The sequence below is a fragment of the Dendrobates tinctorius genome, unplaced genomic scaffold (genome assembly GCF_039654945.1).
Source record: "Dendrobates tinctorius isolate UK_male_01 unplaced genomic scaffold, ASM3965494v1 ptg000008l, whole genome shotgun sequence".
Classification (NCBI taxonomy): Eukaryota; Metazoa; Chordata; class Amphibia; order Anura; family Dendrobatidae; genus Dendrobates; species Dendrobates tinctorius.
In genome coordinates, this window is record NW_027361676.1 from 50163870 (window position 1) to 50178661 (window position 14792).

The 14792-nt window shown below is 38.4% G+C and overlaps 1 protein-coding gene across 1 annotated transcript in view; it reads left to right on the forward strand.

Annotated features, from left to right (window-relative positions):
• Nucleotides 1-14484, forward strand: part of LOC141091790 (ecto-ADP-ribosyltransferase 5-like) — a 28473-nt gene extending 13989 nt beyond the window's left edge. The window contains exons 3-4 of the mRNA XM_073577513.1: nucleotides 8447-9134; nucleotides 12342-14484. Of these exons, the coding sequence (XP_073433614.1) occupies nucleotides 8447-9134; nucleotides 12342-12397 (744 nt within the window). The 3' untranslated portion in view covers nucleotides 12398-14484. The remainder of the gene's footprint in view (nucleotides 1-8446; nucleotides 9135-12341) is intronic.
• Nucleotides 14485-14792: the final 308 nt, after the last annotated feature.

Here is a 14792-nt window from a genome sequence, read left to right on the forward strand (position 1 = left end):
CCGTTCCAGACGAGCCCGTAAGGTACCTTTACTTTCAAAGCCTCATGTCAAGGCTCGTCTACAGTTTGCTCATGATCACTTGGAGGACTCTGAGACAGACTGGTTCAAGGTTCTCTGGTCTGATGAGACCAAGATCGAGATCTTTGGTGCCAACCACACACGTGATGTTTGGAGACTGGATGGCACTGCATACGACCCCAAGAATACCATCCCTACAGTCAAGCATGGTGGTGGCAGCATCATGCTGTGGGGCTGTTTCTCAGCCAAGGGGCCTGGCCATCTGGTCCGCATCCATGGGATGATGGATAGCACGGCCTACCTGGAGATTTTGGCCAAGAACCTCCGCTCCTCCATCAAGGATCTTAAGATGGGTCGTCATTTCATCTTCCAACAAGACAACGACCCAAAGCACACAGCCAAGAAAACCAAGGCCTGGTTCAAGAGGCAAAAAATCAAGGTGTTGGAGTGGCCTAGTCAGTCTCCTGACCTTAACCCAATTGAAAACTTGTGGAAGGAGCTCAAGATTAAAGTCCACATGAGACACCCAAAGAACCTAGATAACTTGGAGAAGATCTGCATGGAGGAGTGGGCCAAGATAACTCCAGAGACCTGTGCCGGCCTGATCAGGTCTTATAAAAGACGATTATTAGCTGTAATTGCAAACAAGGGTTATTCCACAAAATATTAAACCTAGGGTTTGAATAATAATTGACCCACACTTGTATGTTTAAAATTTATTAAAATTTAACTGAGCAACATAACTTTTTGGTTTGTAAGATTTATGCATCTGTTAATAAATCCTGCTCTTGTGTGAAGTTTGAAGGCTCTAACTTATTTGCATCTTATCAAACCTGCTAAATCTGCAGGGGGTTGAATACTACTTGTAGGCACTGTATTATTATCTACAATATATTTCTGCAGGCCATCTCTTAAGATGCCCTCAAAAATTTTGCATCTACTGATGTCAGGCTTACCGGATGGTAGTTAGTACAATAGAAAGGATTTGTAAACCCATTCACAGAATCATTTCCAACTAATATCACCACTTTGTTATAGTAGAAAATATAGTGAAATATTTAAATAGTAAAAACAATAATCTTTATTATATAAATCACACAGTGAAAGACAGCAGTACAAAAAGCCCCTAAAAATCCCCTTAAACAAATGAGCAGCAAGTAGAACCACATTGCCCAGCACCCCAGATGACGAAGCTATACGCGAAACGTGCGTCGGTGTGCTGGGAATGTGGTTCTACTTGCAATTGGCACAGTGTCTGTATTTCTGTATGCATTGTATATTTTATTGTTGCTCATTTGTGTAAGGGGATTACTGCCAATAAAGCACTTTCACTGTGATTTTTATAATAAAGATTATTGGTTTAACTATTTAATTATTTCAATATATTTTCTACTAGAGCAAAGTGGAGGTATTAGTCAGGAATGATTACCGGATGGTAGTTGCCTGGATCCACCGTCTTACTTTCTTATATCTTGGTACCACATGAGCCATCTTCCAACCTTGTGGCACCAACCCTAATATTGTGCGGCGCATGGAGCTGTCTGGGAGACGCTACTCCCTTCTTCATATAGTGAAATTTATTTGCGTCTAAAAAATGTGAATACATTTGAAGACTGTTGCTCTGGGACTGTCAGCCTCATCCCCGACGTGCAACAGAATGATGACATCAGCACACTACTGACCTCATTACACTGCTGCCGGCTCTGGAGCCACCAAACTGGTGAGGACACAGTAGGCACTGGTAAGTGATCCATGGAAGAGCTGAATATGAAATGTGCTTTTATTTTAGATAAGGGAGATGGAGAGGGTAGGTAAGGATTGGGATTACTGTGAAGGTACATTATAGGGCAAATGGAGCACATTATAGGGGCAATTGTAGGATTGTGAAAGGGGGCATAGTATAGTGAAGGGTGATAGGGACATTGTGCAGAAAGGCATTGTGGGGGAGATATGGAAAGTGGCAGTTTTGGATGATATTTTGGAGAGGGGCAGTGTGCGGGGGGGGCGATATTATTTAAAGGGGCATTGTGGTGAAATATGAAAAGGTGCAGTTTGGGGTGATATTATGGAGAGGGGCAGTGTGTTGGGGATATTTTATACAGGAAGCACAGTGAAGGGGCAATTATTTATACAGGGGCACAGCATTGGAGATATTTTGATTTATGGGGCAGTATAACAATACTTTTATTTTTAAGGCCATTATGTTGGTAAGTCCTGCTGCAGACAGAGAAAAGACAAATCTGCAGAGGTGAGCTTTGGGTGTGGAATCTCGTCATAGCATCTGGACAAAATGGAGACAGCAAAGAAGGAGAATGACTCCAATCAGAGAAGATGTCGCCACTCACCATTAAGTACCTGGATGTAAATGTTTGTGATACAGACTATGTCTCATCAGTACTTTGGTACCTGTATGGTCCACAATCTGATGGTGACTGATGACAACAATTCCCAGTATTATCTCCTTACTATTGTTAAGGACACACTGCGAAATATAGGTTCATTCAATACAATTGTGCATGGAGCTGTCCTGACATTGCAATTGGTACTATGTACATGTACTTACAGTGGTTGTGGTGCTGCATTCATGTACTGACAGGGGTTCTGGTGCTGCCTTCATGTACTGACAGTGATTCTTATTTTGTACACATGTAGCAATCTATATTGTGGTTCATGGCAATGTTAAAACTTAAAAATTCTCACAATTTGGAGATTTGATATTAAGAGGAGGATTTGGCAAGTTTCTGCTCACAAACCTCAGTTTAAATTAGCGTGCTTTTTTAAGCAGAAACGCTCCAAATCCTCCTTAAATACTCAAAACTTGGTTCTGGTGATGTATTAATATATTGCTGATGGTCTCGGGGATATAATTATGTAAGTACCCATGTATTTTGCTTTTGCAGCCCTTGCAGTTCAGTATGGCAACGTGGCTCTTAGACAAAAAAAAGTTGTGCACATCTAGTATACATGATCAAAAACAATAACAAGTATAGGAATACATCACAAGAACAACCAGCAGTACATAAATACATAACTGAAACCTTTATTATTACATAAATACAGCATCACATCCCCCATTAGTACAGAAATACATAGCCAGAACCATCATCAGTACAGGAATACATTACCAAAACCACCAGTTCAACCATAGAGCACCAAAACCATCTTCAGTACAGAAATACATTACCAAAACCACATCAGTACAAAAATACATGACCAAAACCACCAGCATAACAGGAATACATCTCCAAAATCATCATCAGTACAAAATTCCAGCACCAGAATTACCATCAGTACAGATGATATATAAAGATTGTAGACAGAAAACCATAGCAAATCATTAAAGTTTTAAGTGATGTATGTTCTGATATGACATTCTCTGCACTGCAAAATGTGAATAATTAGACAGGATAATCTGTATAAGTTTCTTCAGCTTTAAAAAAAATCATGGATGCATCAATTTTTTTTATGGATGGGAAAAAAGTGTCACATTGTTATGGATTGTCAAGAAATTTCTGGTAATCAATGTTATTCATCTCATCTGTTTGTGGTTCTAATGTTATGATGGATGAGTGTATTAAGCCATTACCATGCAGCCTCTAAGTAAAGTTTTATGCACACATGGGATACAACATTTGATAGAAAGCTATATTAATGTAGAATTCACATACACGAACATAAATCACACATTTCTTCAACTAAATACTGAAAGGATAGTTGATAAATGTCTGATGGTTGGAGGTCCCAAAGCTGAGACTCCTACCAGTCACTAGAATTGATGTCTTAAGTCATTGATACATGTTTACTACATGATTAGTGTGGTCTTTACTGAGTACAGCAATATAATGTCTCCCTTTGATGTTGGCGCAGATGGTTACATGAGTGACTATCACTCCATTTATTCTGATCTTCAATGTAATCACTGTATTTGTAAAGAATGGGGTTCACATCGTAGTGATTGTGGGGTCCCAGTGGTGGGATAACAACATTCAGACTTATACTGTGGAATGGTGATCATTTTCTATTGTGAGATAATTCTTTTAAATGGAATGAGATATTCAGCTAATCATAGTATAAAGAGGATTACACCTTATTATAAAGTAAAGGCCACCATAAACATTATATAAAAGTTTAGTAGAGTCTAAGGGATATGCAACCACTAAACAAATGTGAGTGTCCTTAGAAAAGGACATAAATTAAGTAGAAGAACCTTTGGCACGATAAGTAAATTTACAGTAAATGTGATTTATTTATAGCAGGCACACTTTAGCATGAACAAAAAAAGACCAACTTTTCGGCCTATATTGGCCTTTGTAAATTATTATCTTGGTTATGAGAATGTGGAGCCTGCAGGACGCCTGCACGTGGGTGGCATGTGTATTATTGTTATTGAAGGTGGTTCAGCTAAAGATAGACCAACCATCTAATGTGCATGGTGTCATCAAAACTGTCCCTGACATTTCTGGGAATATAAGAATCAGGAGTTTGGAATTCAATTGCCTGATTATTTTTTTCGACAGTGAGATAAGCCACAGCCAGATAATTCTAGCATCAGATCTCTCATACAGAGCATAAGTACACTTGGTTGAGATGGGTGCTCCAATGTAATGGCTAGTTAGGAGAGAGAACTGTCTGTTGGGCAATAGTTTGGCCAACAGCAATCTCATGGGTATAGAAAAAATGTGCCAATTTTTCTGATTTCATGTATAATTTCATCTATGGGACTGTGCTTAAAACTGAAGAATTTTTTTTTCCCCATAGCACCAGTATCATTTTTTATTATTTCTTTTATGCGTTTTTTCCGCGTTCCATACAGGAAATCAGATTGAGACAAATTCATAACCTGTTTGTGTGCTGAATTTAAGATAGAAGAGGGATATCCCCTTTTCAAAAATCGTGATTTTAATTAATTTATTTGTTTCTCCAAAATAGTATTATCGCCATTAATTTTTTGTAGTCTAACCATTTGACTATAAGGTAAACTTTTTTTCGTATGGGTAGGATGTGCGCTATTGAAATGTAAAACTGAATTAGTTGCTGTGTCCACCCTATGCGCTTTTGTTACAATATCCCCTTCGACTGACTCAATTTTTACATCTAGAAATTCAAGACAATGATGTCCAAAATGTTAAGTGAAACGCATATTGTATTCATGAACTTCATTTAAATGGTCGAACAAAGTAAACAAATTCATGTTCGGGACCATCCCATATAATGAAGATGTCATCCACATATTTCTAGATGTGGAACGGGTTATGAATAGTGTTGAGCATTCCGATACTGCAAATATCGGGTATCATCCGATATTCGCTGTATCGGAATTCCGATACCGAGTACCGATATTTTTTCAATATCGGATACCGGAATCGGAAGTCCCCATAATGCAATGAGCCACTGTTGTGGCTGTGATTGGCTGCTGAAATTATGTCGGGGTCTGTACGGGCCTGCCGGGGGCCTGTGCTGGCTGTCGGGGGCCTGTGCGGGCCTGCCAGGGCCCTGTGTGGGCCTGCCAAGGCCTGTACGGGCCTGCCGGGGGCCTGTGCCGGCTGTCGGGGGCCTGTACGGGCCTCTCGGGGGTCTATGCGTGCCTGCTGGGGCCCTGTGCGGGCCTGCCGGGGCCTGTACGGGCCTCTCGGGGGTCTATGCGGGCCTTCCGGGGGTCTTGTGTGTGTGCAGGCATCGTACGATGGGACTACAAGTCCCATCGGGCGATGCCTGCTACAATGACAGTGATTGACACATTAGCCAATGATGGAACAGTAGTAGTCCCATCATCCGGCTAATGTGTTGAATGTAAAAAAAAAACAAAAAAACATACATACTACATACATACTACATACTACATACATACTACATACATACTACATACTACATACATACTACATACATACTACATTCATACAACATACATACTATATACATACTACATATATACTACATTCATACAACATACATACATACTACATACATACTTCATATATACTACATTCATACAACATACATACATACTACATACATACAATATATACTACATTCATACAACATACATACATACTACATACTACATACATACTACATACATACTTACTACATACATACTACATTCATACAACATGCGTACATACTACATACATACTTCATATATACTACATTCATACAACATACATACTACATACATACAACATATATACTACATTCATACAACATACATACATACATACATACTACATACTACATACATACTTCATATATGCTACATTCATACAACATACATACATACTACATACTACATACATACTACATTCATACATACATACTACATACTGTGTCAATTACTGTCATTGTAGCAGGCATCGCCCGATGGGACTTGTAGTCCCATCGGACGATGCCTGCACACACACAAGACCCCCGGCAGGCCCGCATAGACCCCCGAGAGGCCCGTACAGGCCCCGGCAGGCCCGCACAGAGCCCCGAGAGGCCCGTACAGGCCCCCGACAGCCGGCACAGGCCCCGGCAGGCCCGCACAGGGCCCCGGCAGGCCCGCATAGACCCCCGAAAGGCCCATAAGGTCCCGGCAGGCCTGCACAGGGCCCCGGCAGGCCCGCAAAGACCCTCAAGAGGCCCGCACACGGGTCCAGCAGGCCCACACAGACCTCCGAGAGGCCCGCATAGGCCCCCGAGAGGCCCGCACAGGCCCCGGCAGGCCCGCACAGACCCCCGAGAGGCCCGCATAGGCCCCCGAGAGGCCTGTACAGACCCCGCCCACACACACAGACACGCACAGTGCCCACCCATGCACCGCCCACACTCTTCCCCCCTCCCGAACTGGATGTGCAAGGAAAGAAAGGGTTTTTTTAACTTTCGATATTTCTGTCTCATAGAGTTGCATGGGACTTCCGGTATCGGAATCGGCGATACCCGATACTTTTTGGGTATCGGTCCGATCCAATCCGATCCGATATTTCTCAGTATCGGATGGTATCGCTCAACACTAGTTATGAATCAGAAAAAATTGGCATGTTTTACGGTCTGACAAAGACCTAGAGGAAATTAATGCGACACATCCTTATTTTTCTCATAGAAAAACACATAATCTATCTGATTTGTTAGTGCATAATCGATTATTACCTGTTAATAAAAACTGGCTTAATAAAAATCTTCCTAAAGGGAACTACAAATGCGGTAATTGCAATTTTTGCCATCTGCATAGTATAGAGAACCCATTAAAAATCGGGTCAATTGAACACAAAATGTTCAATTTTATTTCTTGCAAAACTAAATTTATGGTATATGTGATTTTTTTGTCCTTGTTTATTTTATTATATAGGGAAAACCATCAGACCTCTGGTTACAAGGTGTCCTGAGCACTATAACTCCGTCAGGACAGGAAAAGGAACTCCTAGATTAATCCACCACATGCAAACTGTGCATAATTCTAATCCAGATTTATTGAAATTTGCTGGTATTGAAGTAGTGAGACTTCCCCCCCAGGGTGGCAATCATAATAAAAATTTTGTTATGAAAAGTAGCCAGATGGATAATTAAGTCAAACGCCCAAGGAGCGATAGACTTGATGATAAATTGGATTTGTCTATTTTTTTTTGTAAGATCTTGCCTCTTTCTGTATAAAGTTGCTAACTGATTATTGCCTGCTTAAATATGTATGCATAATCTTGCTATTTATGTATTTTTAATGTTAAAGAAATAAATTATTGTAATGGGTTTTATAACAATTTACTGTGCAGTCATGAATCCTTTAAAAAGGAAGTGATTCCACTTGATTATACACCAGGACCCATAGAAGCGTCTCCTGACACGAAATGTCTGTCGTCTGTCTCCTTCCCGCTATCCTCCTTTACCTGTTTGTCCCATGAACTGTGTCCATATACCATGTATGGTTGAATAAAGGACGTCATTTTATTATAGCTTATGGGTGAGTGCTGCATTTTTCTATTTTGTGGATGTTTTTTCAATGCTGTGCATTAGTGACACTAAGCTAATATATCGCTGTTCACTCGATGCCGTTGTTTTATTGTGGCGAGTCTGAAGGCTTGATGTTAGTGCCATTCATTTTTTCTTTCTTTCAATCTCATGGGTGTGACCAGCTGATGTTGTCCTATGGGAATATAGTGGCAGCTTTACAGCCTTTAGGGGGGTATTCCAGTTTGGTTGATCTCATGGGTGTTGTGAAAATTAACATGATCTATTGTTGTTAACCAGCATAGGCAGGGTACTTATTTTACACCTAAGCCATTCTTATTTACTTTATTATTTTATTTCTCTTTATTCATTTTGATTTTATTACCCTAAAATTTCTAAAAAAACAACATTGTTCTATGTTTTAAACACAGATCCTAAGGTACATCTGAGTCCTGTTAGTAGAAGTAGACAATCACATTGAAAAATTAAAGAGACTTTTTCTTCTGTCTAGGAGATACCACTGGATGACAATCCTAAGATGTTTGATGATCAATATAAAGGTTGCAGACCGAAAATGGATAATGTCATAACAGGCATATTAAAATCTGAACTGCAATCCAATAAGGAATTTAAACAATACTGGGACGAAGCCACTAATCGTTGGAAAGTAATCAAACCAACTATGAAGCTTCCAAAAAATTTTAAAAATGAATATGGAATTGCAGTGACTGCTTATACAAGTAATATGTATGAGTCTTTCAATAAAGCAACAAGAGATGTTGGTGCTTCATTAACAAATTACAAGAACGTATACCGTTTCAAGGCCATGCACTACTACTTGACTATGGCTGTGGACTTATTAGGCGACAAGAAAAGATCCACAAGGGTATATAGAGGCGTGAAAAGCATACATTTTGTACCTTCTAAAAATTCAAGTGGTATCATCCGATTTGGCCAGTTTACCTCAAGCTCTGAAGATATAAAGGTAGCGAGAGGATTTGGCACCGCATCATTCTTCATAATGCAAACACGTTATGGCGTTAACATAATGAAATTCTCAAAGTATCCCAATGAAAAAGAGGTATTAATCCCTGGATATGAGTTATTCAAGGTAAAATTGTTCAAAAAACAAACTCACGAATTCACCCTTGAGAGTACCGGAAAAACTAAAAATCTCTTTAACTGTGCCTATTTTAAAGGTAAGACATATGAGGATAACCTCATACTCATTTTAATGTTTCTGTAGATGTTAAGGGCATATTTTTTGTGTGGGATGAGCTGTCATTTTTCTTGGTATCATTATGGATAACATATGAGTTTTTGATTGTATGGCAGCTTGCACTTCTGAGTTTCATTTCAAGGGTTCGCTCACACGAGTATATACATCAGACGAGTTCTATACAATATTTTTGAAATCTGATGCCAGTCACGCTTTCAAATCTGAGTGTAGTCTTATATCAATGGACTCACAGAATGGAGAAGATGAAGAAGTTTTGTTATCCATCTTGTCCTCATCCAAGAGAATCAGATAACAGTATAGTGACACTATCAGAGTTTGATCAGAGTGTCATTAGCATAATCAACCCGATTCTCTCAGATGAGAGAATCTATGGTCATATGAGTGAACCCTAAAGCTGAGAATCTCATCTTCAAAATGATCCTGCTGTAGCTGCGATCCTTAGATACAGCTTCTAAAGTGCTCCCAATCCCCCCTGACTTTAGCTAGTGTGAATGAGGAGTGGGTAGATTGTAGGAGAGCTGACCAGCTGCAGGAACAAAAGAGAGATGAGGTGTGAGCTATTTCTGTAACCTGTACAGTAAAAAAAAAACTTTGAAAAAGTAAACAAAAATAAAAAAACTCTTACAAACAAAAATAACAATTTGAAAATAAAAAAAACAACATATAATTGTACTTGTTGGGTCTGCAACTAGCTGAACTATAAAATTAGGTTGTCGCTTGGCTCTCCATGCAAACACCGCTAAAAATAGCTAAAATTGTTGTATTTTTTGTTTCTTCACATTGAAAAAATTGAATAAAAAGTAGAACAGTCATAAACACAAAAACAAGCCTTCATACATTCATACACACCATCCGATTTTATTGTAAAAAAGTGATAAACTGTACATATTTGGGATCACTGTGTCTACAGCAACCAAAATTATAAAAATGAGCAAGCTATTTAGCCTACTCAGTGCACACCATAAAATTTTTTTAAAAACAATGTCATAATCGCTGTTTTAATGTCATGTTGTCTCACAAAAGGATTACATAAAATTGACCACATGCATCCAAAAGCAATAAAAGCTACAACTTTTCCTTCATACAACTCATACAACTCATATCAACAGAAAAATAACAAGGTCATATGTCTCAGAATAGGGAAACAGAGAAATATTTTAGATTTTTACAAAACATTTTTATATTTTAACTAAAACTATATAAATTATGTATCCTGTTAATTGCACATATCCAGGGAATAAAATTAGCATCTCACTAATGCTGCACAATGTAAAGAAACAAATCCTAATTGGGAATTATATGACAGATTTGTTTTTTGCCATCTACAGCGCATTAATTTTCCAAAGACGCTTTAGAGTTAAGGGCATGTCACACTAAGAGATATCGCTAGCAATATCGCTATAACTAGTGACGTTATAGCGATATTGCTAGCGATATCTCTGTGTCTGATACTTACCAGCGACCGCCTCCCCCGCTGGTTATCGCTGATCGCGCGAGAACGCTCAGGACTGTTTCTCGTCGTCAGCTTCCTGTGGCGCTTCCTGCTGTGAGGACGAGCGACGCGTGGAGCCGGGCGGGAGGACGCAGGATCGCCTGGTGTGACAGGTAAGTAGCGACCCTCGTCCCCAGCGATGTCGCTAGTGAGATCTGCCTGTGTGGCAGCTCACTAGCGACCACTTAGCGATGTACCAGCGATCCTGACCGCGTCATATCGCTGGTCAGGATCGCTGGTACATCGCTAAGTGTGACAGTACCTTTAAATAGTTATTACACCCTTGATAATGTCCTTGATGGGGATGATTTCCAAAATGGGGTCACTTCTGGAGGTTTTCCTTGTATTACAAATACAATATGATGATAGGAAACCATTTCAGCAAATTGCAGGAACTATATCTCAATGAAAAACATGCAATTTTCACTTTGCAATAGTTCATAAGAAGCACCTGAAGAGTTTAAAAACACTTTCTAAATACTATTTTGAAAACTACAAAAGATTGCACTTTTTAAAATTATCTGGTTTTTTGGGGATTTCTCCAGTAATATATTGGCAATACATTGGCATCTCAGTGCTGAATCAATTCTTAAAAACACATTACTGAAAGTTTCTTGAAAAATTGCTGATAAACTTATAAACTAAATAGACTTTTAAAGTGTAATGTCATCATAAAGTAGACATATGGGAAATATTAATTATGAACTATTTCGTCTTATATTACTATTTATTTTCAAGATACACACTTTCAATTAGGGGCGAATCATTTTGCTGCAAATCAAATTTTGGGAAAAAATTTGGAAAAGTTTGTAAAATTTAAATTTAAAAAGATTCACTCATCTCTAGTTAAAATTTGATTCAGCTGGATCAAAAATAAAGGGCTCTCCCCTAATCAAACAGAAAGCCGATAAAGAGGAAGGGAGTGATGGCCATGGGTATACAAAATTCTTATTTTTATTAATTCAAAAAAGGTTAAAGAAACATTAACATCACATTAAAAGAAAATGTCAAACACAGGCAAAACCACACTGTGTAACCACTACAATAAAATTGACATAGACCAGTAATGATAATAATAAAGGTAGAATTGCATAGGCACAGAAAAAGGGGTAATACACCAAAATTGGATGACAATATTGTTGATTAAGATTCTACAAAAAATGGAAAAATACTCTTTATAAAAAAGTGTGTTACTGATACATATAAACACTAAAGGAGAGGCGTAAGAGCTTAAAGGTATACAAATAAATACTAGATAATTATAATTATAGCGCTCCCTAACATATCTCTCATTAGTGCAGAATGTAAAAATGAATATAGATGGACATAAGAATCATGTGAACCATGCATATGCTGTCATATGAAAAACAAATTAGCTAAGAAATATAACATGTAGTACAACCTGTGTGGTGGCCACATAACCACCCCTGACACGCGTTTCGCGTGCTTCTTCTTCCAAGGGGTGCAAAAATGTAAATTTCAAAAGATTCACTCATCTCTACATCTCTAGTTAAAATTTGGAAGACTTAGAATCTGCTGTACATGAAAGATTCGCTGACATCATCAGATTATCCTGTCAAATTGTGTTAATACTGAATAACACTTGAAATATGATGGTATATTTGAAACAACCTTAATTGTAACTGACACTAACATTCTGTTTTTAATCTGCAGCACTAATGGAAGAGCAACTGTATAATGTCACCTTGCCCATGCCGCTAGAGCAATAGTCCGTGAAAAGCTGAACGCCAGCAAAATGCATGGCGAGAAAAGCATAAGAAGAATCCAAGCAAGCTTTCAGTGTACGCCTGCGCACTTGTTTTCTAGTTTTGAATCCTTGTCATTTAGGGGGTTTCTGCCCCATAATTTCCATCTTTTCTTTGCCGCTAGTGACACAAAGCCTTTGATAATTTCTTATCCAAATATTTTGATTTCTCACCAATTTTAAGATCTCTGCTTGATGTCAGGGAATGAGGACAGTCTCATTTCATCTGTTTCAGTAAGACCTACTTCTCATAGCTGAGAATTTTCTACACGGTAGGGACTGTGTGAACAAAATAATTCAGTAATGCAAATTATAGTGTATCTATAGTTACGCCTATGTGATAACTCTCAGGGGTTTGCCTAGGCTAGATATTTATTTTAGTGATGTCAGCTACTAAAAGTTAATCTGTCTCATATTAAAATGATCATGTTATGAGTGCAGGAAAGATGTATATCTTTGTACCTTTGTACCTTATATCTTTGCAGTCTTGTCTATGAACGGGTCCAATATTTATGTTTATCCCTTTCCCATAATGACAGTTCTGCTTCACGTCACTTTTCTTATCTATTGTATTATTTCTGTGCTGTGTTGTGCATAAATACTAATAGAAAGAAAAGCTACAGACCATAGCACGGATCACCACAAAAATGCGTAATGTTTTATTAGATACATACAGACAAAACAATTAAAAACCATTAAAAGTCATAAACATGACAGATGTACAACCTAATAGGCCCATGATAAAGCCATAAGCTACCCCAAAACAGACAGAAAATAATCAAAAGGAGTGGCTATTCAATAGATATATGCAAGGTACAATATATGTGTGCCATACAAAAAGCAGTCTTAATCTTAATCTTTCTGTACTGGCTACAGGTGTATCCCCAGTAATATTGTGTGGTGCCCTCCCAGAGTCCTTGATGTGTTGTGCATAAATATGTGATTCTTCAGATTTTGTATTAGTCTAGCCTGATGAAGAGACCTGAGTAGTCTTGAAAGCTTGCAATGTGTTACCATCTTTTCAGTTAGCCATTAAAAGGTATAAACCACTGAGGACTCTCAATTCTGAATATTTTTCATGTTATGAGTAGGGATGAGCGGACCCATGGATGTTCGTTGGGTTTGATTGAACTTTATTCCAAAGCTCGGTTTCTACCTGACCTTAAACCTGAACCTGAACCACATAGACGTCAATGGGCACCCAAACTTTGGTGCTGTAAAATTAATTCTATGTCTCTCTTTAGTTTTTGGGTTCACTCATCTCTAGTTATTAATCCAAATCTAGTGGATATTAGTATTAGGATTAAAAAGCGATTTCAATGTAAATTTTCAAAGTAAATACATCAAAATTCATCAGGATTTCATTAATACAGATAGTATTGTGAACTCAATTTTAGCACACCACTCCAGTGTTTTTTTTAATACAGCACTGGAAAAGTGCTACTAATGAATGGTCCCTGGCCCTAGTACTATACTTCTCAGATGTCATCTTCAAGCTCTTCCTGGCACAACTCCGGTCCCACACCCACTATCTTGCGACCGCAACTTCTGAGTGGCCAGAAGTCAGAAGTAACAATCACAAGTTCTTAATGCAAGTCTATGAGAACCAGAACAAGGCTTACCTTCAGCTCCGAAAGAACCTCCCACTTACCCAGAAACTGCTGAAGACCGACTGGAGCGGCACAGATAAAAGGTTAAGGTGGTGATTGGTAAGTATGAGTGTAGAGACAGGGAACTTACATTAGAAGAACCAGTCCAGTGCTGAAATAAAAAAAAGCTGGATTGGTGCTTTAAGTCTATGCTGTTTTTTAGCCTATGAATAGTAGTAACAAGGCTGTTCCAATTCTAAGGCAGGAAACAGAGATCCTAAAATGGTGTGGAATTAAATCATAAAGTATTTTAGAAAGTTTTAGAAAGTTGCAGCTTGTTACTTTAGAAATATATTTTTTTTACATAAAATTATAAAACTATTATAAATACGTGTAATACTTTGCCATGCTTTTTAGCACTTTACAAAATCTTTATTTTTTAAATCTCATATTGTGATGCTATTAAAACATTTGCAATAAATATATGTTCATATCATTCATTCTGGTCCAGAAGAAAGTGAACTGAAAAGGACACTGAGGAGAATAATTCACGCATTAGCAAAACAATTCATCAAGGCCAGCAGTTTTCTCTCTAATCTTGATCATGGGGCATGAATGAGTCAGATGCTCTTGATTCATAAACAGATGCACGCCTCTTAATAAATCAGGAGCGTCTCACCATTGAGAAGCGCCTCTGTGTGCTACACCAGGAATCTGGCGTAATATTTCTAGCATAAGTAACACAACAGCTTATCATGAGTTAGATGAACT